General features: G+C 40.6%; 1 protein-coding gene across 1 annotated transcript in view; it reads right to left on the bottom strand.

Annotated features, from left to right (window-relative positions):
* Nucleotides 1-27,661, bottom strand: part of PIK3C2G (phosphatidylinositol-4-phosphate 3-kinase catalytic subunit type 2 gamma) — a 375,313-nt gene that overhangs the window by 251,647 nt on the left and 96,005 nt on the right. The window contains exons 14-15 of the mRNA XM_056134595.1: nt 22,169-22,283; nt 14,048-14,178 (exon numbers count right to left, since the gene is read on the bottom strand). Of these exons, the coding sequence (XP_055990570.1) occupies nt 14,048-14,178; nt 22,169-22,283 (246 nt within the window). The remainder of the gene's footprint in view (nt 1-14,047; nt 14,179-22,168; nt 22,284-27,661) is intronic.

Genomic DNA, 27,661 nt, shown 5'->3' with positions numbered 1-27,661 from the left:
GTTATTTACATTTTTTTATTGGTAGGGTACTGTGTGGTGCTGAGTATTGATCCAAGGTTAGCTGCATGCAAAGCATGTACATTACCCCCTGTACTATCTCTCTGACCTCAGTAAATGGCATATTTTGGTTTATTCCTGGTGGTGCTCAGGAAATCATAGGGGGGTTCCAGAGATCAAAACTAAGCATTCTGAAGGTAGACTATAGGCCAAACATGATTGCCACTCAATGCCTCTTTTGCAAACCACAGCACCCAAAAGGAGAGAGAGAACAAAAGGGTATGCCCTGCCACAGACTCAGGGTGGGATGGGGGGTATGGAGGGTAGGAGGGATACTGCGATCCGTGGTGGTAGAAAATGGGCACTGGTGGAGGGATGGGCATTTGACTATTGTCTAATTGAAACCCAAGCACAAAAATTTGTAAGTCTACAACTGTACCTCATGGTGTCTCACTAATAAAAAAAAATTAAAAAAAAAAACTGATTTGACCATGTAGAAAGCAATTGCTCTGCCAGCTATACTTTCTCTCCAGCCTCAAGAAAGGGCATCGTTGAAACCTCATGGGACGGGGGGCGTTCCAGCCTGTCCTTCATGCCCTACCGAGGTCACCAGTTGCCCCCCACGAGCGGCTCTCCGGCACGGCCACGGCCCCAGAAGCACAGAAACCAATCTCTTAATTATCTGACTCTCAGTAGAAATACTTCCAGGGTTAGTAAAAAGGTAAAGGTAAAGGCCCTCCCGTTGATCCTCAATTTGCTCGAGCGGGCCCAGTAACGTCTCCATTGGAGACTTTGTTGTTACTGTGTCTGGCATATCGAATACGTCACAGGGAGCTTGCCAGGCTCTGCCGTGCGGGTGAGATACTCTCGGTAGCTTGCCGGGCTCTCTGAGAGGGGCGGAGGAATCAAACTCGGGTCGGCCATGTTGGCTGCGTGCAAGGCAAACGCCCTACCGCTGTGCTATCACTCCAGTCTGGGGTTAATAAATAAAATAGCAGAAATCCAAAACTGCGCGGCCGCTATTGTGGCCGTGCGACATCATTTAATTCTTGAACCCAGCTGTAGAAAGCAAATCATTTCACAATGCTTTTTCAGCATGGCTGATTTGGGGGGTGGGTAAAATCTAAATAATAATGGTGCAACTTTTATCAAAACAATGAAGCTAGTCAAAGTAGACAGAGTGTTAACTAGAATTCATCTGCCCCACAGACATTGGGTGGGGGTTTATTGGGGTTCTTTGTGGTGAAAAATAAGTATTGGTAAAGGGAAATGTGATTGATATTTGCATGACCGAGACCTAAACCTGAAAGCTTTGTAACTTTTCCCACAGCGATTCAATAAATAAAAAAACTAAAAAAAAAGAAAGGGCATCGTTTAAAGATGCTATTTCTTTCTCTCAAGATTAGTTCTATCAGTCAGAAAAAAATTCTTTGTTCTCAACTTCAAAATCAAGCATGCCCCAGCTTTAAGTAGTTAGTTTGCTGAAAGTTTAGAGTAGAAACACCAATGAATCAGACTTCTTCAAATGCTCAAGTAGTTCTCCCTGGAGATTGGTTTCAAATAAAAGAGATCCATCCGGGAGTCTAGTCTTCCCTGGGCATGGGGAAGCTGATAACACATTGCTTGCTCTCCAGAGGAAGCATTCAGAAGCACACTTTACACGGAGGACAGTGTTTCTTGAGTGACAATGGCAGCTTCTGAGCACTGTCTTTGCCAACTGACATTCGGCTGTTTAGCTTGAAAGAGCTAAAACTTACAAGGGTAATGAGAAACAGTCCAGGATGTTAAAGGTCAGCATGCCCTTATCATTCCTCTAGAATCCAACATCTTCATGGACAAAATGAAAGGATAAAGGGTCCAAGCTCTCTGCACTCCATTCTCTTTGCTTTGACCTTCTCCACCAGAAAGCTCTCAGAAGGAAAAACTCCATTAAAATGGAAGGAAATAAATATTTTTCCTCATTAAATCTCCCTTTCTCCTAATATTGACCAATACTTCATTTTTATACCCTTTTACTGAAGCATAATTTATATCAATGGAGAGCACAAACTTCACTTCACTTAATCACTTAACTTCCCGTTAGTCGTCGATTTGCTCGAGCGGGCGCCAGTAACGTCTCCATTTGTCCCTGTCGCGTGCTAGTGTAGCCCAATGGCATCTGTTCGCTCCGGGAACATGAAGGGCCTCAAACCGATCGTTCATGATCTTCAGGAAGAAGTCTGACCATCTGGTAGGTGGGCGGCCACGCGGTCTCTTGACATCCCGTGGAATCCAATCAGTAACAGCTCTAGTCCAACGGTCGTCTTTAAATCTCATTACGTGACCAGCCCATCTGATTTTCGACACCTTGGCAAATGAGACAGCGTCCCTGAACCTTGATCGTCGACGGATGTCAGAACTCCGGATTCTTTCTCTCATTTGAGTGAAACGTGATATTCCAAGCATAGCTCTTTCTATTCTTCTTTGGGAGACCTGAATGGCGTTCTCAACTTGTTTGCGTAGGGCCCAGGTCTCTGAGGCATATGTTAATGCAGGAAGAACAGTGGAATCAAAGAGATGTGCCTGGAGCCGGAGGTTCTTCATCCTCTTAGCTATTTCTTCGACGTTCTTGAAGGCGTTCCAAGCCGCTCTCTTCCTCCTGCGCAGCTCGGGTGCCAGGTCATTTGTCATGTTGACTTCTTGACCTAGGTACACATAGCTGTTGCATTCGGAGATGGTCGTTCCATTGAGAGTGAATGGGGCATCAGGAACGAGGCTGTTTCTCATAAACATTGTCTTCGTAAGATTCAGCTGTAGTCCTACCTTTCCACACTCACGGTCAAAGTCGGCCAGCATTTGTGCCGCTTGGCTGATGTTTGGTGTTATTAAAACAATATCATCAGCAAAGCGGAGGTGGTGTAATTGCCGACCATCTATCTTCACTCCCATGTTTTCCCATTCCAGTCGTCGCATGATGTTCTCGAGGGTGGCACTGAAGAGTTTCAGTGAAATGGTATCACCCTGCCGCACCCCTCTCTTGACATCAACGATCACTTCTTTGTAGAATGGTGAGATCCTGGTAGTGAATCCGCAATACAGCTCACGGAGGATCCTGATGTATTGGGCTTGAATGCCCTGATTGGCTAGGGCTTCAATGACCGCTTCCGTCTCAACAGAATCAAAGGCCTTCTTTAACTCAATGAACGTTAAGCAGAGCGGCATCTTGAACTCCCGAGAAACCTCAATGAGCTTGGTTATTGTGTGGATATTGTCGATGGTGCTGAATCCTTTGCGGAACCCTGCTTGCTCGCATGGTTGTCCTTCATCTAGTGTTCTGCCAATCCTATTCAGGATGATTCGAGTGAACAACTTGTAGATGACAGACAATAGGCAGATCGGGCGATAGTTGTCAATGTCATGGATGTCTCCCTTCTTGAACAGTAGTACGGTCCTGCTGGTTTTCCATTGGGACGGAACCTTGCATTCAGACAGGTAGCGAGTGAAGAGCCGAGCCAGTGTATTGATGAATACTGACGGCAGGTTCTTCAGGTGTTCAGGTCTGACCTTGTCTGGGCCGGGTGCTGTTTGTTTCTTTACCGACGAAATGGCGTGTCGGATTTCGGAGGGGAGAACGTTGGGAACAACATACCCATCCTGTGGAATTTGGTATGTTGGCAAGTGGACATGGCTATCGAAGAGATTTGAGTAGAAGTCATGGATAATCTTCTCCATTGCCGTTCTGGAGGATGTGATGGATCCATCAGGACGTCGGAGGGCAGTCATCTTGGTCTTATAGTTGGTGAAGGACAGGCGGGCATTACGAATACTTTTCCCGGCTTCTGCCGCATCTACCAGTACTTCTGCTCTTCTCTCTTTGAGGTCTTCCTTGATCGCATCTCTGCACTGCTTTGCAAGCTCGGACATTAGCTTGCGGTTGCCTGAGGTATGCGCCAAGCCACGCTGGCGAATTAGCTCAAGAGTTTTCGAAGATAGGCGACTTTTTGTGGCTATCTCTCTCTTGGCGTTCCTCGCACATTCATGGAGGTGCTGAACCAGTCGATCGTATTCCTCGTCAATGTTGTCAACAATGGCATCTTCCCATGTTGCCGCAATAGTACCAAAGAGTTCCCAGTTGGTGGTCATTCTGGGAGTTCTCTTTTTGAACTTTGCAGCCCTTTCTCCCCGCTCTGTGAAGTAGAATTTTGCACGAAGGAGACGGTGGTCCGATCCCGTTCGAAATTTTGGGACAACAGCGACATCAGTCAGGCAAAACCGTCGATTGAATATGATGTGGTCTATTTCGTTGTGGAATCATCCGCTGGGAGACTCCCATGTCCATCGTTTAGATTCTGCCTTCTGGAACTGTGAGTTACCATGGATGGTCTTGGTCGACATGATGAACTCAGACAGTCTCTCACCCTGTTCGTTCCATTCTAGGCCATGGGTCCCGATGTGAAGTTCTTCAGCTGATCTTCTCGGTCCTATCTTGGCATTAAAATCACCCACAATGATCTTGTAGAAGGTGTGGTCTTCTTTATAGAACTTTTCTAGCTCCATGTAGAACTTCTCGATTTCTCTTTCATCATAATGAGATGTTGGTGCGTAGACAACGAAGATAGAAACTGCAGGCAGTGAGCCACATCTATTCAAATGTAAACGTCCGATTCGGGTTGTTAGGCATTCGAATGAATCAATGCTCTTGGTCAAGTTTGTGTTGACAAGGACACCGATGCCTCCAACACCTCTTTTATCGCATGTTCCGAGCACAAACTAGTTTCATAAATTTGGATAAGTTATTATACTGTAAAAATCACAATTCTTTCTGTTGTTCGTCGATTGCCTCGAGCAGGCCCCAGTAACATCTCCTTTGTCCTAGCCCTGAGATTTTTTAAAAAGTGCCATATTCAAGGCTCTTTCAAGGTTAGGAGAATGAGACCCATCATTGTTACTGGTATTTGTCATATTGGGTATGGCATGGAGAGTCTGCCAGACTCTGCCGTGTGGGCAGTCCACACTCAGAAGTTTGTCAAAGTAGGAATGAGATAATAAGATGTCGTGCTTCCTTCATGCATGTGGAGAGTGGTCTCAGCATGGTGGTGGCTGGTTCTGAAGGTCTTCAGCTGCCGGAGCCCTGGTCGGGGTGGGGAGGGAAACTCAACCCGCTCCCCTCCAAGGGGCCCTGACCTCCAGAACCAGCCACCACCATGCTGAGACCACTCTCCACACGCATGAAGGTACCGGCAGAGTAACAGAGGCATGCGGGTCCCAGGGCTGAGATCTCCAAGCCTGCCTGCTCAGATGGGGGCTGAGCGTCCTCCACCCAGATCCTCCAAATTCCAGTTACCAGGGGTCACACCCACCAACTGGCCCCCTGGCACCGTGTAATCCCATCAACGGCCAAGACTCAGAGACTATAAAACCCAGCTCCTGGAAGAGAACACAATTCTCTCTACATAAAAATATTTCTATCTAGATTTAAAAAAAAAAAGTCTTGTTAAAAGTTTTCTCATGACAAATACAAAACAGGTACTTGTTGGTTTCTTTCACTCTGTATTGGTATTATGTGTTTCAATTATTACATAAATTGTAGCACTGTCCTCCCATTGTTCATCAGTTTGCTTGATGGCACCAGTAACGTCTAAATTGTGAGACTTGTTGTTACTGTTTTTGGCATATTGAATAGGCCATGGGGAGCTTGCCAGGCTCTGCCATGTGGGCAAGATACTCTCAGTAGCTTGCCAGGCTTTCCAAGAGGGGCAGAGGAATCGAACCCAGGTCAGCCACGTGCAAGGCAAATGCCCTACCACTGTGCAATCACTCTAGCCATGAGTATAGTATAAATATAATATAGGCACAAGTACATTGAAGTACATGTACTTGAAAATATCCATACTGTTGAATACATCATAGTTCATTCCTTTAAATGAAAGGGTTTTATTCCATTCAATGGATACCCCAAAACTGAGATATTCATCCTCCTATTTGATGGATATTTGGGTAGTTTCTTATTCAGGGATGTTACGAATTTAAAGCACATATGACTATTTGTGTCTAAGTTTATATAAGGATATATTTTTTTATTTCTCCTATTTAATTCCAATTAAAAAAATAAAAATCTTCAAATTTTAAAAAAAATTTAAAAAATTAAAGATTTTAATTTTTTAATTTTTATTTTAATTAAAGAATACAAACACCTAGTTCTATGTCAGGTATTCTGTATGTTTTAAAGAAAATGTCAAATTATTCTATGAAGTGATTATTAAATTTTGTGTTTTGTATGTGTGTGTTTTCATAGCATGATAGTTCCAACTGCATCACAATTCAATTTTACCCATTTTAAAATTTAAATATTATTCATTCTACATTAACACAACAATTTTGTCACATCCAGAGTGTTCACAGCTTAATCCTGGCTTTGTACTCAAGAATCACCCCTGGTGGAGTTAGAAGAACCATATGGCTTCCTGGGGATTGAACAAGGGGTTGGGGAGGAGGGATGCATGTTAGGCAAGCATCATAGCCACTGTACTATCTGGACAGCCTGTACATTCTTTGATTTATTTTGGTTTTCTTTAATTTCTCTTAGCAACAATTTTTTTACTTTTTGGCATAGAGTTTTGTTATTGCAAATAGAATTTTAAAATAAAAATCTTTAAATTAAATGGGAATACGGTTTCTTTTACACGTTTATTTCAAATACCATGACTTTTCATAATCACATTACTTGAAAATAGAATAATAACTCGGGGCCGGAGAGATAGTTCAGCGGGGAAGGCAGGCATTTTCCTTGCATAAGGCCAATAGGAGTTCAATTCCCGACATCCCATATGGTTTCCTCAGCACTTCGAGGAGTAATTCCTGAGTGCAGAGCCAGGACTAACCCCTGTGAACACCCAAGAAATGCAAAAAAAAAAAAAAAGGAAATAGAATAATTCTTACTTTTTAACTGAAGTTTTTATTTTCAGAGTTTCTATTTATTTGCCGAATTTTACTTGTTCACTCTTTAAATCTATGAACATTATTTATAATTAGGGGCTGGAGCCATACTGCAACAGCGGGTAGAGCATTTGCCTTCTGCTCAGCTGACCTGGGTTTGATCCCTGGCATCCCATATCGTCCCCCAAGCAATGCCAGGAGGAATTCCTGAATGCAGAGTCAGGCGTAAACCCCGAGTAATGCCAGGTGTGTCCCCCCAAAGAAAAAAAATAATATTTATAATTATTGTGTTGAAAAAATTGCTAATTTAAATTTTTGGGGGGTTTCTATTGACTGATCCCCCTCAACTAAGACTCTTTCTGATCTTTTAATGTCTTGCAGTTATTGATCATAAGCTGAACAATTAAAACATTGAGAACACACTTAAGTTGTCCTATTGACAATCTACATTTTAAAAAATATTTGGGTTATTGAATCTTTAGGGTTTTTAAATTTTTTTTAGTGGGACAGTTTTAATTAGTAGCAAAACAATTGATTATTTTGAGACTTGTTACTATTTGTCAGGTTACAACAAACATAATCTTATCTTGAGCTAGAGGATCCTTATTTCTCACAGGCCTCTTTCTTTTGACTTTTTTTTTTTGGCTTTTTAGATCACACCAAACGATGCTCAGGGGGTTACTCCTGGCTCTTCACTCACAAATTACTCCTGGTGGTGCTTGGGGTAACATACGGGATGCTGGGAATCGAACCCATGTCGGCCTCGTGCAAGGCAAACATCCTACCCGCTGTGCTATGGCTCCAGCCCCAGGCCTTTTTCTTATTTATACATTAAATCTAAAGTATCCTGTGTTCTTCCTCTATGCTCAGGAATCACAGTTTCTGTTATGTCATTTTTTAAACTGTGGAATTTATTTCGCATCTCTCTGTGGTGGTTCTGTTTCCAGCCCCTCAAAATCTTTACCTACTATAAAATAGCTTAGTACTCAGGTAAACATTAGGAGGCTGACCCCTCCTGATATATGGATTTCTGAGATACTGTCTTATAATCTTCCATGTTACGGTCCTTAAATCCTGGCTGCCTTGGCATCCTTAGACTCTGATATCTGCCCTTAAAAAAAAAAAATCTCAACAAAGCCTGCAGTCAGCTTCTTTGATTCTATCTCCCGGAGTCCAGGTGTAGAATATGCCCCTGAACTGAAGCCGTTTTATACCTTGCTTCACCTGAAGATATGGCTATTCAATACCTGAAAGCTATCATTTCATATCTATATTTGGCATCATACTTCTTTAAGAAGAATTAGTCTGGTGATAAGAACATTCATGGCTATATGTGGAAGGGATCTTACATGTACATATGAAGTTATACATATGCATATTTATGCTATACATACATGTATAATTACAAGTATATTTGTATACTGTATAAATGTATATTATATATGTATTGTATGTTTATGTATACAATATGTGTTTATAGAAATTTATATCTAGATAAACATTATTTTTGTAGACATTGGGTTGTTTTAAAATTTTACGAATATTATAAATGCGTTTTTACTGACTTTCATTGAGATTGAACTTCCTGGCTCTGATTACATTTGATCAGTTTGAAAGAAGGAATAAATAAGTCACCAAATGATAAAGTGTGGTGCTTTGAAATTGAAGTTAATCTGATTGACTCACAACAAAAGTTTTTTTATCACATTGAAGGCTGTTCTCCATCTGTTTTTCACAGTCCAGAATGAAATTGTGCTGTGATGAACAATATTTGAGTGGGTTAAATAAGGGGAATTGGTGCTTATTTTGTGTGTAAATTATTCACTTAAATAGAAACTGGAATACAAAGCTAGTTAGAATTTAGTGGAGTTACTAAAATGTCGCTAAAATTTAAAGGAAAGACCTCTAAATTTTCTCTCTATTTTTGTTTGTTTGTTTATTTATGTTTTGGGACACAGCCAGCTATACTCAGAGTTGACTTCTGTTTCCACATTCAGGATTTACTCCTGAAGGACTCTGGGTGACCATATGGGTGTCAGGGATCTAAATGGATTGCCCACATGCAAGGCAAACACCTTACACACTATTTTATCTCTCTTGTCCCAAGCCTCTAAATTTAAATGTAGTTACTGTGTTCATTATAATTTTTGCTTGAATTTGCATAAAATTTGAAAGCACGGTATACTTTTGACATTAAAAACCTCTCATTGCAGTTGGGATAGAGAATAGACCATTATGGTAATGGTGGTTGGATAGGACCCCTCTGGATCAGGAATATGTGCTGAAAGTGGGTTAAGGACCAAAAATGACGGCCTCTCAGTATCTGTATTGCAAACCACAATGCCCAAAAGTGGAGAGTGAGAGAGAGAGAGAGAGAGAGAGAGAGGAGAGAGAGAGAGAAGAAAAGAAGAAAAGTGTCTGCCATAGAGGCAGGCTTTGGAGGGAGAGATGGGATGGCAGGACGGATATGGGGGATATTGTTAGGAGGAAATGTACACTGATGGAGGGATGGGTGCTGAAATATTGTATGACTTAAACCTTATCATGAAAGCTTTGTAACTGTATTTCACGATGGTTTAATAATAAAATAAACTTTTAGAAATTAAAAAATAATTATAATAAAAAACTTCCTCATAAATACAGTATCTTCTGGTATGTGACAGAACTGTTAATTTTAAGGGTTTATATATTTGAGTAAGTCTTGTAAACCAATGCTTAATCTAACTAAAGTGACATTAAGATACCGAGTTGTTGCTATTGTGACATTAAGATACTGAGTTGTTGTTATTTTCTCATTTAGGTCATATCCAGCAGCGCTGGGGGTTACTCCCGAGGTTGTGTGCTTGAGGAGAAAGGGGAAACAACCATGCAGGGCTGGGGTTCAAACATGCAAAGCCTTTTTCTCTTAAGTCTTGTTTTTTACTCTTTATTTTGGCCCCAACCCATGCGCATTAAGAAAGGCAATCTGCTTTAAACAGAGCCTATTGACTACATGATGATGTTCATAGAAATGTCTGGAATAAATGAATGTGTGTGAACCAGGACCTAAGAAAGTTTGAGACATAAAATTTGCTATCACGGGAACTAGTAATTTACCTAAAATATTTAACATCTTCAGAGTTTCAATCTAATGTAGATACAGGAAAGATTAGTGAAAATTTAGGAAGTTTCAGCAAATAACAAGTGCTGATCAACACTAACAAAAAGAAGTGAAAATGTAATCATACTCAACCCAAGAGTCACAACCAAATATGGTATTATGTAACTGAATCTGGGGACCATGAAATAAATTGGCCATAGTAAAAAATTTCTGGATGCACAAGGGCCAAAAATTTCCAAGTCAACTGTGTCATACATTCAACCTGTTTCTGCCCCCCTCCCCCTAGCCTTGTTTGAATTTCTCAAACAAAAGGGATTCTTGGTGGGAAAATGGCAATACTTCCCAAAGCACTGTATAAATTCAATGCAGTCCCTATTACGATACCCATGACATTCTTTAAAGAAATGGAGCAAACACTCCTGAAATTTATATGGAACAATAAGCCCCCACGAATAGCTTAAGCAATTCTTGGGAAAAAGAAAATGGGAGGAATTAACCTCCTTAACTTCAAACTCTACTACAAAGCAGTAATAATTAAAACAGCATGGTACTGGAACAAAGGCAGAGCTGCAGACCAATGGAACAGGGTTGAATATACTGACATCTCCCCACAAGAATATGATCATTTAATCTTCAATAAGGGGGCAATAAAAGTGAAGTGGAGCAAGGAAAGCCTCTTTAACAAATTGTGCTGGTAAAACTGAATGGCTATATGCAAAAAAGTGGGCTCAGATCTCTGCCTAACACCATGTACAAAAGTAAGATCAAAATGGATTAAAGACCTCAACATCAGACCAGAATCCATAAGGTACATTGAAGACAAAGTTGGCAAAATCCTCCATGACATTGAAGCTAATGGTATCTTCAAAGATGTCACGCCACTGGCCGAGCAAGTGAAAACAGAGATAGACAAATGGGACTATCTTAAACTAAGAAGCTTCTGCACCTCAAAAGAAACAGTGACCAAAAAACAAAGACAGTCTAAAGAATGGGAAAGGATATTCGCCCAATACACAACCGACAAGGGTTTGATATCAAGGATATACAAATTACTGGCTGAACTCCACAAGAAGAAAACATCTAACTCCATCAAAAAATGGGACAACAAAATGAACAGAAACTTTCCCAAAGAAGAAATCCGAAAGGCTAAAAGGTGCAAGAGAAAATGCTGTACATAATTAATCATCAGGGAGATGCAGATCAAAACAACAATGGATGTCATTTCACACCACATAGACTGTCCCACATCCAAAAGAACAAAAGCAACCTGTGCTGGCACGGATGTGGAGAGAAAGGGACCCTCCTTCACTGCTGGTGGGAATGCAGGCTGGTCCAACCCTTTTGGAAAACAGTATGGACGATTCTCAAAAAATTAGAAATTGAGCTGCCATTTGACCCAGCAATTCCACTCCTGGGAATATATTCCAGAGAGGCAAAAAAGTATACTTGAAGTGACGACTGCACTTGTTTGTTCATTGCAGCACTCTTTACAATAGCCAGAATCTGTAAAAAACCTGAGTGCCCAAGAACAGATGACTGGTTAAAGAAACCTTGGTATATTTACACAATGGGGTACTATGTAGCTGTTAGAAAAGATGAAGTCATGAAATTTACATACAAGTGGTACTACATGGAAAGTATCATGTTAAGTGAAATGAGTCAGAAAGAGAGGGACGGACATAGAAAGACTGCATTCATCTGGGGAGCATAAAGTAACAAAATAGGAGACGAACACCCAAGAATGGCCAAGATTCGTACCAGGAGGTTTGCTCCATGGGTTGGTGGCCAGCCACACATGCTAGGGGAAAAGGGAGCTCAGATAGAGAAGGGAGCACCAAATAAAGGGTGTTGGGAGGATCCTCCCAGGATGGGAGAAGCAGGCTGAAAGTAGACTATAGACCAAACATGATTGCCACTCAATGCCTCTTTTGCAAACCACACACCCAAAAGGAGAGAGATAACAGAGGGGAATGCCCTGCCACAGAGGCAGGGTGGGATGGGGGGATAGGGGATGGGAGGGATACTGGGACCCGTGGTGGTGGAAAATGAGCACTGGTGGAGGGATGGGTATTTGATCATTGTATAATTGAAATCCAAGTACAAAAATTTGTAAGTCTACAACTGTACCTCATGGTGTTTCGCTAATAAAAATTAAAAAAAAAAAAGAATCCCTTTTCTGTCTGTATCATGCGAGTCATCCTGAGAAATACTTACAGGAACCTAGTGCAGTGTCATAGGAACCCGTGACTGTCATATTTGACCTGACATGAACTTGAGTGAAACTAAAGCCCTGGAGACCCCAAAGATCATGCAAGAAGTTTTGCTCATGTTGCTTGACGGAAGACACAGGCTGAAGCCAAGAGGGATGATGGAGGCAGACAGAAGCCGAGTGACAATTGAGGAGCATGGGAGGCCCCATTGGGGATGATGGGGAAGAGCTGGAAGGATGGAGTGTGAGGGAGGGCTGCATCAAGGGAGCTTCTTCCTGGAGCTACGGAGATGCAAACGGGTGAATGTCCTCAGAGGTTTGCTTGGTGCTGTTGGAGCATCAAAGGCCTATGGATGGCAAAGCACTGGTCAGGTGCTGGGAGGAGCCGGTGCAGAAAGAATGTGATGGCTGACAGTGTTTCTGTGTAAGTACCCCAATGACCTGACCACCATGAGGCAGGGGTGCTCTGGAATGGTGTCAGGAATATGGGAGCCCCATTCTTGCATGCCACCTCCTGCTAATACCTTAGTTCAAGATACTGGAGAGATGATGCAGTGGAAAGGATACTTGCCTTACACACTGCCAACCTGGGTTCCATCCCTGACACTGCTAGGTGGTTCCCTGAGCCCTGTCAGATGTGTCCGAAAACAAAATATAGAAACAGAAAAAAGTTTACAGCTTCAGTTTGGGTGTGACTCTCAGCTTTTCTCACTGACACTAATTCCCACACTGCTGCTAATAATGCAGCCACAGTTTAGAGGCCAAGGCTAGGCCAGGGCCAGTGGCTAAACTCAGCACCTTCACCCTCCATATTCTGGACTCTGCAGGAGCCCAATTCACTCAGGTCTAGCTTAGCTGTGGCAGGCACTCAACAGTAGAGCTGCTGCTCTGGGCTCATGCCACGGGCTGCCCTGCATGGAGCCACAGGGGCCAGAAGGAAGAGGACTTCAAGGAAGAAAACCCTCATCATTCAGGAAGGTGCTACCAGCATGGTTAAGACTCAAAAAATACCATGACAAAGGATGGTTTTCATTGCGTAGGAATGGAGTGTGTGTGCGCGTGTGTGTGTTGTGTGTTTAATCTTAGTGTATTTTGTATGTGTACTTTATTTCAATGGCATTTTTATCAGTATTATTATAATCTTTGAAAGAGATGAGAAGGGTGCTAATTTGTTTCTGTAAAGCATGATTTATTGGTTCTATATTATTTTACTTTTTATCTATCCTATTCCAAGCTGTCATGTTAAAATAACTTTGCCCTCTGCACTAAAATAACTTGAGGATAGTTGAGCAATAATTTAATACTGTTATATACTGATATATATCTAATCACTCATTCTGTTGCCTTTTGGACTGTGGAGTTGTGAAATGTCCCTTCACCCAGATTTTTTTTTCTTTCTGTTTTTGGACCACATCTGTCTGTGGGTAGGACTAAGTTCTGGCTCTATGCTCAGTAATCACTGCTGACAGGGGTCCAGAGACCATATATGGTGCTTGGGATCAAAACCAGGTCATTTGCATGCAAGGCAAGTACCTTTACCAATGTACTGTCCCTCTAACTCACTTCGTTCATTTGAACTGAATGGTTAACTTTTGTTTCCTTGACTAAAGTTAAAATTGCTAAATGTCACAGAGGAAATATTCAAAATCATATGACATTAAGAAATTTTAGCTCTTAAGCATGAATTGACCATCTACCCACGTGTATATTTGGGAATTAAAGGAGTCACATGGGAAAGGTTTCGTCTTTAAAGATCCGAGGGCATCCAGTGCGAACGATAGTGCCCTGACCAGCAGATAAGACACTTTACTCTCAAGATCACTTACAGCAAGGGAGATTGTTTCTGTGAAAGTTTGGCAATATGTTTTAAACACTCTTTCGGTGGTTCTTCCAAATTACTTCTAGCCTCTTCTGAAATAGGTTTCATATACTCCCACTCAGTAGCTGGAAAATCGATCTGAAATAAAGAAATGATTTGCCATATAGTGAATGCTTCAAAATACATTTTTTTCTTTTTTTTTTTCGTTTTTTGGGTCACACCCAGCAATGCTCAGGGGTAATTCCTGGCTCTGCACTCAGGAAATACTCCTGGCGGTGCTTGAGGAATCATATGGAATGATGGGGATAAAACCTGGGTCGACCGCGTGCAAAGCAAACACCCTACTTGCTGCACTATTGCTCTGGCCCCCAAAACACATTCTTTTTTTTTTGCTTTATTATTTTTTTTGGGTCACACCCAGCGATGCTCAGGGCTTACTCCTTGTTCTGCACTCAGGAATTACTACTGGCGGTGCTTGGGGGACCATATGGGATGTTGGGAATAGAACCCAGGTCGGTCACGTGCAAGGCAAGTGCCCTACCTGCTGTGCTATCACTCCAGGCCTGCAAAACACATTCTTAATTGAACATTTATCCCTTATTTTCAGAATCTAAAATTTATATAATTTCGTGCTATTACATAAATCAAAATACTCATCAGGGTTTAGCTTTAGTATTTTAATACCCGGAGTATTTGATAATCATCAGTTATTTTCATAAATGTGTGAATTAGTAATTTATAATGTCTTAAGAAATACGGGCAGATAATAATATATAAACCTTTATATATTTGAATATGCTACAATTTGCTTAATGATGAAATCACATCCTTTCTATGCTTAGTTTTATTATTTTATTTATTTTTTTGTTTTGGGGGCCATCCCTGATGGTGCTTAGGTCTTACTCCTAGCTCTGTGCCCAGTGGTCACTCATGACAGTATTTGGTGTCCATATATGGTGCTTGGGACAAAAGTGATTGCCCAAATGCCAGGCATGTTCTTAAATCTCTATATTATCTCTCCAGCTCTATTATTTAATATTAAGTTATATTAATTGTAAATTGAAAATAATGTGTGATAATTACTCTTTTTTATGTAGAGCATTTGGTAAAGTATGTTTTTCTGTATTTGATAGAATTTACAAATCTAAGAACCATATTTTAGATAATGAGAATTTTTTTGGTTAAATATGTTTCATAAGTGTATTTTCTGTTATATTATACCTTCACTTCAAATCTCAATTATACCTTCACTTCAAATATTCTGTTAAGATTTATATCTATGACTAGAATATAGGTCTCCTTTCTGAGTTTACTATGATTTCCATTAAGTCATGTTATGATTATAGTAAATAAGGTAACAGTTAAAATACTCTTTCAGACTATATAAGTAAGCTAGATTTTTTAGTGCTCTATGCATTTGTTTATATTTTTTATCATATCCATATTTAAAAATAATGTAGAATTAGTTTTTCCTCTGCTGGTCTACATTAGGTTGGAAATCCCATGGCATTGAGAGGCATTATAAATAAATTGGGTTACAGTTGGAAATAGAGCTTAATCTACTAGGAGTCTTATTTGAAAGAGCTGTAGTAATTTCATTCTGTAATCTCTACAATTGGTTTAGATCGGTTTTATGTCTGATATTTTTTGTTGTATTGCAGCACTTATTACTGCAACATGATAAAAAAAAAGTAATAAAAAAAGCCAGAGTGATAGTACAGCAAGTAGGTTACATGCCTTGCAATGCAGCTGAATCAGATTTGATCCCTGGCATCTTAATGGTCCTTTAAGCCCAACCAGGAGTGAATCCTGAGTGCAGAGACAGGAGTAACCCCTGAGAATCACTGGGTGTGGTTCCAAATTTTTTAAAAAAATAATATAAAACTGAAACCAAAACAATCATTAATTCTGTCTTTGGGGAAGCACACCTGCTATTAGCAGATTTACAAGTTACTTGTGTATGCCCAAATAGTTTTAAACAGATGAAATAGAAATTGCTAAAATAATATTCAATTAGCTTGATCTATTTTAGGTTGGTCTAAGTAAAAACAGGTAGTTGAAAAAACTGAAGATATACAAACCTATAATAAGTTATTTAATAGATTATACTTATAATTTTTTATTTCTATTACTAGGATATAAGTAGTTGCAGGTTTTAGAACCACAGAAAATATTGGAATTTCTACCAGCTGCCCTTCTGTTCTTTTTCCAAGAGAAGTTTCTCAGAAGCATGGGTTAATGTGTTTGCTCTAAAATTCTTTTTAGCACCATGCATTATGCATGGAGAATATAAGAGGTATTCATCACCTCTGGAGACAAAAGTCTAATTAGGGAGAAAAGGCACATATGAACAATTAAAATATAACACCCTGAAGCTGCTTGAAGCTAAAAGGGACAAACATAACTCTTCTTCTGTGGAGTAAAGAGCTATGCCTGGCCTTGGGGTTGGATTTGTTGTTAAAGGAGTGCTCCGGAAATATCTTCAGTGTCTGCGTTATGTGTGCCAGGACACTTGTTGGTCACCCACCCACCCCCAAGTCCTGAGAATGCACTACCGATTCCAACAAAACAATCGAAAATGTTAGAGCTTTGGGGCTGGAATGATAGCACAGCAGGTAGGGCGTTTGCCTTGCACGCGACCAACCCGGGTTCGATTCCCAGCATTCCATATGGTCCCCCGAGCACCAACAGGAGTGATTCCTGAGTGCAAAGCCAGGAGTAACCTCTGAGCATCACCGGGTGTGACCCAAAAAGAAAAAAAAAGTTAGGGCTTTTCTTCTGGGTAATAGGAAACTACTTATTAGGCCTACTCACACATTTGAATATTGGCTCTTAGCACCCCTTGTCCATTTTTCTTCACTTCATCTTATCTTCTTCTATTTATATGTGGTCCACATGATTTCCACTTTGATTTTTGTAGCCAATGATTCTTTGGCAGAAATATGGTGAAAGTACTGAGTGTCCGTAGCCCATCACTATCTCTACAGGATGACACTAGATCCATTTCAGGCTATCATGATTTTGTCCATTTGTTCAAAGAACTTGCTTCTAACATGTAATGTAGTTAGGATCTTCTAAACACATAGATTTAATACCATAAATTCTGAGGCAAGTAACAAGGATGGAAGGATGCTTGCCAGCCGTATGGCAATTGTGAGTCTCAAAGGGATAGTTAAAGGGGACCCATATGTGTGGTTCAGAAGTGAGGGATGAAACTCAGTTACCTTAGGACAGAAAAAATGTTTGGAAAACAATGTATCAGTTCTAAATTGTGGCCTCTCTCGATACCAGTGATAACATGGAATAAACACATCATAAAACACTAATTGCAGCAAAAATTTTGGGCAAATAATTAAGAACCATGGATTAAGGAAGAAATTCATTTCCATAAAAGGAATAATTGATTATTAGGGGAATTGAATTTTAGTAAGTAGGCCAAAATTTAAGTTTGTGTGTGTGTGTGTGTGTGCATGTGTGTGTGTAATTGAGTTGGGTTACTATAGTCAGAACAACACTAATTATTCTAGGTATTCGAGATAAAATGCCATCAATAATCACAGAAATAGTTCTTTCGGTGGGAAAAATATAATAGGGTAAATGTCTTGATAAAAAGTATTTTATTGGTTATGTGAACACAGAAGAGAGATACTTAACCTGGTTGGGATGGCAAGAGAGGAGCGATCCCTAAAAGCAGGTACAGAAAGGAATCTCATTCATGTGTGTTAGTAACACCTGGGAGAGTGAATCGGGCAATGAATGGTGAAGGGAAGAAGGAAGACACATTGCAGGCTGGGAATGGTTTTTCATAAATGCTCATCAGACAAAACAGGACAGTGTGTCAGAAATGACATTTTTGTGCTTCTTGAAGTGTCAGGTAGAGAATGGGCAGCATTGGGCGGGGGGGGGGGGGAGGGTTGGCACACGCTATAGACTTTAACTCTTAATTCTCAGAGTGTGGCAGTTTCAGATACAAGTCTTGAAATGATCGTAATTCTAGACTTTGGAATATAGAATGACAAAAGCAATGCTAAAGTCTGAAAAACTAGGAAGAAGTTGTTTAGCTGGGGAAATTGAGGCAGAGTGCTGAGAGAAACATATGGGATTTAAGTTGGCATGGTATATTATGGACTGAATATGGTAGAAAAAGGAAGGATGTACATCATAAATATAATAAGTTGAAGTGGATGCACTAGCAGACTTCAATAATTCAGGGAGCAGAAAATAATTTTTGAAAGGAAGATGTACTCAGTTTGGGATTTGTTGTCTTTGAAACTATTAGAATGTTCAGGTAGGAATTTTAGTAGTATGTGGCAATATCTGTCTGAAGATTGTGGTAGAAAGAAAACGGAATTTAAAATATAATCACAGAAGTGACCGTATATATGTGTATATATATGTATATAGATATATGTATACATATATACATACTGTGAATAAAACTTTGGAAGTGAACTAGACTCAGCCATTCTACTGTTCATTGTATACCCAAGGAAAGTGAATTATATGTCCACATACACACTGGCACAAAAGTGTTCAGAGGAGCACTGTGCTTGAGAACCAAAGATGGACCAAATAAAGGCACTCTAAGGTCGGGATAATAAGTAGTAAATTCAGACAGTGCAATATTAGTCAATGGTAAAATCTGAATGTATTCTGATATAGTAAAGTTTTGAAACATTATGCTAAGTAATATCAGACATGAGAGATAACATAGTGTATTATCGCATTTACATAAAATATGTAGATGCAGCAAATATGATGAGAACAGAAGTTTATTAGTAATTGTTCAACATTGGAGAGAATTGGGGAATAGGAAGAAGTACCTGAAAATCACTAACTTTCGTTTTTAAAGTGATTAAAACTCTTAAAGGTTGATCACAGGGGGCCGGAGCAGTAGTACAGCGGATAGGACATTTGCCTTGTACACTGCCCACCAGGGTTCCATCCCTGGCATGGCAGCCCATATGGTCCCCCAAGCACGCCTGGGAGTAATTCCTGAGTGCAGTGCCATGCATAACCCTTGCATTGCTGCGTGTGACCCAAAAAGAAAAAAAAAGTTGATCAGAGTGACAGTTAAATAAATATGTGAAAATATATAATAGATTTGACTGTTTGCTGTGAGGATAATAAATAGTCCTAAAACAGCAAATTTGGTTATGAGAGGGAAAGAGAGAAAGTAGAGAACTAGAACAGGGAATAGCAACACTGATTAATGAACACCGGTGGAGGGATGGGTACTCGAACATTATTTGATTGAAATGTAATCACAAAAGCTTGTAAGTCTGTAACTGTATCTCACATGATTCATTAAAATTAAAAAAAAACAATGCTTTGTTGTTGTTCTTAAATTGACATGAAGCCACTCTACAAAATTGTATATGGGACAGTGCCAGAAGTGGAGGGAAGCCCAGGCTGATGAAGTCAGTTTTCATCTCTGATGAAATCTTTTGTGATTTATGAATGAAAGACCTTTTTTCTTGTTCCATTCAACTGCTTCTGGCAAGCAGATGAGCCATATATGCTAAAAATGATTGGGTTGAAGAAATCATGCTCAGTGACGTGGCACATTCCTTATTAGAATTGAGAGATTCCTGTGTGCTATCAGTCCCCATCTAATAAAGACAAGCAGGAAACTAAAGACCTGAAAGAAGTCAGAGGAGCATAGCATAATCCCATCATACTGCAGAAGAAAACTAGGTAACAAGGTCATAGAGTTTTTCGCCAAAGTCTCAGCCAACTAGAGTCTAGATTTCCTACGTGAGCCTAAAGTCTTTTCCTGACTCTTTAACATAAACACCGATGCTGAATTTACTTTAAATTTCATCAGCTCATAATCTTTGAATTAAAAGCGTCTGCTCTCAATTTAACGTATGTTATTAGAGTGATTCAGGTTACTCAGGGTCTTGAATACCACAGTCATGCCTATTTCATCTAACTCCTTAATTTAAAATATTCTTGAATGATTCCCCTTATGTGCTTACTATGTGACTATAGCATGCAAACATCATGCTTTTTGCATGCTGTTGAATAGTTCATAGTCCTTTGCTTTTATAAGACAATTTGTCACAGCCCCAGTTACCTACTTGTTAGTGTTCAACACTTGTGACTTTTTCTCTGCTGGGATCTGTGTTTTAAAGAAGTTACACCCCTCATTGAGATAGATCAAGAAGTTTCTCATCTTAAGTCTTCCCTCACTTTTCTTACCCCAGTGCTACTGTTGAAAATCCTGTGTGTGCTCATTACAGATTCACAATTTCATTTCATTTCATTTCATCATCCTGTTAATCGTCGATTGCCTCGAGCAGGCCCCAGTAACGTCTCTTTCATCCTAGCCCTGAGATTATATTCACAGCTCTTTAGGAGAATGAGACCCATCATTGTTACTGGTATTTGGCATATTTGGTATGCCACAGGGAGTTTGCCAGACTCTGCCCTGTGGGCAGGCTACATTCGATAGCCTGCAAGTTTGTCCAAAGTAGGAATGAGATAATAAGATGTCATAAAAAAAAGTTCTGATAAGATGTCGCGCGGCCGCAAATGCGGCCGCGCGGTTCTGGGACAGATTCACAATGCTCTGGCAAAAGTAACACTTGGAAGATTTTTGTTAAGTCAAGCTGTTTTGGATCTGGCAGGAAATGGATGAAAGAAACATTTGTTTTCTTCAACTCTGTACAGTGGAACTTCTACTAATCAGTAAGTTATTGGCCCAAACTGAACGGCTAATCTTCTTTATAATCATATCAATGAATTAGAAGTAAATCTTTGGGTCAGCTGAGAACTTCTTCCTGTCTCCAAATTGAAATTTCTATTTTTATTAGTATGAATTTTCCCTCTCCAGTTTCACCATTTTGTGTCCAACTTGCGAGTCTATATACTTCCATACTCCGTCCGTCTCCTTCATCTCAAACCCAGGAAATTAAAGATCTAGAGACTTCTAGAAGACAGATTCTGATCTGAGAATATTTTTATCCCTGTAAGATATTTGACAGTATCTAGAGCCATTTTCCATTATTAGAAATGATGAGGTGCCATTGGCATCAAGTGCAGGAGAGCAAGGATCCTGCTAAATATCCTACCAGCACTACGTAACCTCCCCAAAGAATTACAGAATTCAAAATGTTAGCAGGGCTAGGTTGACAGATAATGTTCTAGGAAGTGCATCTGGAAAGCACGTCCCACTTTTCCCAGAGATAAAAATTCCATGATCTTTATTTTCTAAACATGTGGAACACTATCTAGTTATCTGACCAATATGACTACTTATGATCATGAACAAATAAAAAGTCACTTGCAAGGACCAAAGACTAGACATTGTTTGTCTTTGTTTGCTAGTTTTAGGGCCACACTCAGAAGTGCTCAGGGGCTAATCTTAATTCTCTGTCCCCAGGGCTCCATGAAGTGGCAGGCTTTAAATCAGCGACCACTGAATGAAAAGTGGATGCTGAGCTTGTTGAGTGACCTCTCTGGCCCAAGGCTGAAGTTGTTAAGCACCTTTCATTTACGATATGAAATCATAGGAAGTCACTTTAAGATTAAAAAAAGAGAGAGAGAGAACAAAAGGGAATGCCCTGCCACAAAAGCAGGGTGGGATGGGGGAATGTGGGGTGGGAGGGATACTGGGATTAGTGGTGGTAGAGAATGGGTACTGGTGGAGGGATGGGTACTGAATCATTGTATAACTGAAACCCAAGCATAAAAATTTGTAAGTCTACAACTGTACCTCATGGTGTTTCACTAATAAAAATTTTTAAAAAAGGATGATTCACAGAACTCAGGAGTAAGATATGAATAACACCGCGTTGATATGTATGCCAATGACATTTCAGACAATGGAAAGAAAAGTGAATGTATGGACTGAATATATCAATGGAAATAACCAATCTATCTTCTTCATGATTATGTCTAATGGAAAATTTCTTGAAATTACCATTAAATAAGCTGGGAGAAAAACTGCTTTGAGAATAGTGAATGTAAAATAAAGCGGCCAAGGTTTGAGAGGTCCCAGAAGATTAAAGAAAGAAAAAACACGGAAATGTGTTATTCTAGAAGAAAGTGGTTCCTGTAATTGGCAGTAGCCACTTATCTGACAGAACTTATTTTGTTACTTTAGTTATGTAGCTGAACTTACCTGTAGGATTACTGGGGATGGCTGACTTCTATCCCACACTCCTGGGGCTATCATCTCTATGGGGGGTTCATTCTGTAAGGCCATACTGAAGAGCACTGACCCAAGAGTAGATTTGCTGCAGAAGATGAGACAAATAGAAGACAGGAGTTGCATCATTGGGGATGGGTCATTTATAAAAGCTCTGTTTCTAATGTAAGTATAATTAGTCATATGGGCAGCTGCACTAGATAGCAAGAAGAGGACTATACTATTCTACAGAGACTGTTTATTTTTAATATATCACATGCATGGGCTGGAGCGATAGCACAGCGGTAGGGCGTTCACCTCGCATATAACCGGCCTGGCCGAGCCGGGTTCGATTCCTCCGCCCCTCTCGGAGAGCCTGGCAAGCTACCAAGAGTATCTCGCCTGCACGGCAAAGCCTGGCAAGCTACCCGTGACGTATTCAATATGCCAAACACAGTAACAACAAGTCTCACGATGGAGATTTACTGGTCCTGCTCGAGCAAATCCATGAATAACGGGAGGACAGTGACCATGATCACATGCATGACTGCTTATAATTCTTAAATTCCTATTTCCACATAAAAATTTATAAGATAGATTCTTTTCTAAAATTATCTCTCTGTCTTTCTCTCTGTCTCTGTCAATCTCTCTCAGTCTGGGGATTGAATCCAGAACCTCACACATGCTCAGCCACTAATTCACATCTGTACCCCCAAAATCATTGTATCTGACAGGCTGACAGTATTCTAAATTTCTAAGAATTTAGATTATAAGATAGGAATAAGAACCTCAAAATTATATTCTTGGGAATGGTACTCTTTAGAGTTTTGTTCCATGAATGACTGAAGTCCCCGGACATCTTTAAAGATATATGTTCTAAACTTATAGAAAACAAGTATTTAAATTAGCATATGATATCCAGGATAAAAACAGTTGTGGGGCTTCTGAGAGGAAATGTTGTTCTATGCATAAATAGAAAGATTATTCATATTCTGAATGTTTAAAATACATTATAAATTACCATAGTAAATGGGAGAGTGCAAGAAAGACTTTAAGCAGGAAGAATTCATCAAGAGTTTTAACACTTTCAGTAATATCCAAATCCACAGATCCTGTTGTAATTTGTAAAAAAAAAATCAACTTGGCTTTATCAATCTAAATCATATTACTGGTAAAATAATCTGATGATTCGTAGGACTAGTCTCTGATTTTAATACAACTGAAATTCAGAGAAAGAAATTTAGGTTAATAAAAAAAAACTCCAATGTGTCAAGTTAGTCCTTTTGAAAACAACATAGGACTTCATTTCACCATTTAGTAGGAAGAAAAGATTCAACCTGTAAAGCTTCCTCCAACACTTCAGCTCTCTGAGGTCTGCATTCTTTATTTTCATATATAAGTACATTTCGAGAAAATATCTGCCCAAATGGTGTGATTTAAAAACATTACTGGACAGATACTTCATATTTTTAGGGGCCTGAGTAGTGCTGGGGGCCCCAGTAATACAGGGTCTGGTGGTATTGATTATTCAGTGATTATTCAGTGATTCAACTATTTCTTTTGTGTTTTGAACTGGCAGTGATCAGGGGCCACCACTATTATACCTGGTGGTGCTGAGGTGGGGCGTGTGGTATAGGGGATCAAACTCAGAACCTGACACATACCAAGTACCACCCACTGTAAGCTGGATCCCTTGGAATCCAAAGTACTTGACAAATCCCCAGTATTTGACAGATACTTTCATGTGACATAAGAAAATTCTAGCGGGATGAATTTGGAGCTGTCTTTGTCCTTATTCTCATCCCTTCCTCATCTGGAGAAACTTTATTTATATAAAACGATAGTATTAGTATTAGTAAGGCAATATTTAGTTAAATGAAATGAACATTAGAAAATCATTAATAAAATTCTTTTTTTCTTTTAAGAAAGCATGCCCTTCCACCCAAATGGCCTGATGTACTCCTTTGGCTGGGGAAAGTTCTGGATTAGTTATATGCAAAAGGCAAGCAAAATAAGAGCATATTCTAACACTTAATTTGGAGGCCTCCTATACTTATGTTCTCTGCAACATTCAAGAAAATGGTCCTGTTCAACAGAAGGGGTTCTGTACAAGTGAGGAAGGAGGATTTGGCATATTTGATGGAAAATATGAAAAGCACTAGCAAAAGAAAAGCCTGGTACCTCCTGTAGACTTGGAAGGGGGGAAGCAGTATATATATATATATATATATATATATATATATATATATATATGAAAGAAAGAGAGAGAGAGAGAGAGAGAGAGAGAGAGAGAGAGTGGAGGATAGAGGTATTTCAGTTCCCCTCTGACTCGAAGCTGGAAGGCAGTGGGGCAGGCGTCTTAGAATAGCCTCAGGCTCAACAAAGAGGGACCACTTTCCACACCCCGTGTTTCAGATGCTGGAACAAAAATCAACTTTGGAGTTACTCTCCTACTGACTTTATAACTATTTAACTCGGAGTCCTGCAGTTAGAACACAGAACTCCTGAGGAAATTTATTGGGTAGTTTTTTGTGTTTGTTATTTTTGATCTAGAAGAAATAGGATCTGAAGCATCTAAATATATCTCAGTGAGGAGGTTTCTAGAAGGAAAGGGGACCTTTTGATAAGGGCCTCTAATTGGACCACCCAAGCTAGGCCTCGTATGTGCTTGTGGTGCCCAAGTCACTGAGACATATCTGAAAGCTCTGAGCAGGCCTGAGAGCCTGATCCTGAGTCAAACCCATATCTTCTGCTCAGAAGAAAGGCAGGTGTCAGGTAGCTAAGTGAGCGTTGGATCCAAAAGAGAGCTCATACTTCTGAAAGGTCTGTTTCAATGTCTAAATTCTATGTTTTTATGCCATTATGGTTTTGCTGTTGTTGTTGTTGTTGCATAGATAGTGGCTGCTCATGAGAAAAGTGTGATCCAACTTATTGAATTTTTCTTGTATTTAAATTATATAATGACGTATACTTATGGTCTTACTATATGTGTCCTGGCAATATTGCACTCTGAAAATCCGAGTGATTTAAACTGATTTCTGAGGACTCCAATACCTGTTGGTGTCTGTTGATTTTTCTCCTTAGCTCAGTTTGTAAAGGCAGTCACAGGGTCTTACTCCTGAGGTGCATGGGCAAACGAACATCCAGATTCTCGATTCAGTATGTGTATGAGGGATAAACGCAGTAGAAAACCAGAAGAATGAACTTAAATTATCTAAACAAGGCTGGTAGATTGTGTACTTTAAGGCAATCTGAGGGGGAATTATATTTGTCATTATTTGAGGAACTGGTAGTATCTAAAGTATGCTCTGATTGTGGTCTGCATCTAAACTATTTTTCAAACATTAGCAAGCATGATACAGGGCCAGAGAGATTATACAGTGGGTAGGGCATTTGCTTTGCATGCTGCTAAGTTGGGTTAGATCCAGGGCACCCAGATGGTCTCTTGAGTCCAGCCTGGAGTGTTGCCTGAGCACAGAGCTAGGAAGCATCTTTAGATGTGACCCAATCACTTAATCACTTAACTTCCCGTTAGTCGTCGATTTGCTCGAGCGGGCACCAGTAACGTCTCCATTTGTCCCTGTCGTGTGCTAGTGTAGCCCAATGGCATCTGTTCACTCTGGGAACATGAAGGGCCTCAAACCGATCGTTCATGATCTTGACGAAGAAGTCTGACCATCTGGTAGGTGGGTGGCCACGTGGTCTTTTGACATCCCGTGGAATCCAATCGGTAACAGTTCTAGTCCAACGGTTGTCTTTAAATCTCATTACGTGACCAGTCCATCTGATTTTCGACACCTTGGCAAATGAGACAGCGTCCCTGATCCTTGATCGTCGATGGATGTCAGAACTCCGGATTCGTTCTCTCATTTGAGTGAAACGTGATATTCCAAGCATAGCTCTTTCTATTCTTCTTTGGGAGACCTGAATAGCATTCTCATCTTGTTTGCGTAGGGCCCAGGTCTCTGAGGCATATGTTCATGCAGGAAGAACAGTGGAATCAAAGAGATGTGCCCGGAGCCGGAGGTTCTTCGTCCTCTTAGCTATTTCTTCGACGTTCTTGAAGGCGTTCCAAGTCACTCTCTTCCTCCTGCGCAGCTCGGGTGCCAGGTCATTTGTCATGTTGACCTCTCGACCTAGGTACACATAGCTGTTGCATTCAGAGATGGTCGTTCCATTGAGAGCGAATGGGGCGTCAGGAACAAGGCTGTTTCTCATAAACATTGTCTTCGTAAGATTCAGCTGTAGTCCTACCTTTCCACACTCACAGTCAAAGTTGGCCAGCATTTGTGCCGCTTGGCTGATGTTTGGTGTTATTAAAACAATGTCATCAGCCAAGCGGAGGTGGTGTGGTTGCCGACCATCTATCTTCACTCCCATTCCTTCCCATTCCAGTCGTCGCATGATGTTCTCGAGGGTGGCACTGAAGAGTTTCGGTGAAATGGTATCACCCTGCCGCACCCCTCTCTTGACATCAACGATCACTTCTTTGTAGAATGGTGAGATCCTGGTAGTGAATCCGCAATAGAGCTCACGGAGGATCCTGATGTATTGGGCTTGAATGCCCTGATTGGCTAGGGCTTCAATGACCGCTTCCGTCTCAACAGAATCAAAGGCCTTCTTTAAATCAATGAACGTTAAACAGAGCGGCATCTTGAACTCCCGAGAAACCTCAATGAGCTTGGTTATTGTGTGGATATGGTAAATGGTGCTGAATCCTTTGCGGAACCCTGCTTGCTCGCATGGTTGTCCTTCATCTAGTGTTCTGCCAATCCTATTCAGGATGACTCGAGTGAACAACTTGTAGATGACAGACAATAGGCAGATCGGGCGATAGTTGCCAATGTCATGGATGTCTCCCTTCTTGAACAGTAGTACAGTCCTGCTGGTTTTCCATTGGGACGGAACCTTGCATTCAGACAGGTAGCGAGTGAAGAGCCGAGCCAGTGTATTGATGAGTACTGATGGCAGGTTCTTCAGGTGTTCAGGTCTGACCTTGTCTGGGCCAGGTGCTGTTTGTTTCTTTACCGACGAAATGGCATGTCGGATTTCGGAAGGGAGAACGTTGGGAACGACATATCCATCCTGTGGAATTTGGTATGTCGGCAAGTGGACATGGCTATCGAAGAGATTTGTGTAGAAGTCATGGATAATCTTCTCCATTGCCGTTCTGGAGGATGTGATGGATCGATCAGGACGTCGGAGGGCAGTCATCTTGGTCTTATAGTTGGCGAAGGACAGGCGGGCGTTACGAATACTTTTCCCGGCTTCTGCCGCATCTACCAGTAGTTCTGCTCTTCTCTCTTTGAGGTCTTCCTTGATCGCATCTCTGCACTGCTTTGCGAGCTTGCGGTTGCCTAAGGCATGCGCCAAACCACGCTGGCGAATTAGCTCAAGAGTTTTCGAAGATAGGCGATTTTTTTTGGCTATCTCTCTCTTGGCGTTCCTCGCACATTCATGGAGGTGCTGAACCAGTCGATCGTATTC

The sequence above is a fragment of the Sorex fumeus genome, unplaced genomic scaffold (genome assembly GCF_029834395.1).
Source record: "Sorex fumeus unplaced genomic scaffold, SorFum_2.1 ptg000100l, whole genome shotgun sequence".
Lineage (NCBI taxonomy): Eukaryota > Metazoa > Chordata > Mammalia > Eulipotyphla > Soricidae > Sorex > Sorex fumeus.
The sequence above is the reverse complement of the archived record's forward strand: the minus strand, read 5'-3'. Positions and strand labels throughout refer to the sequence as shown.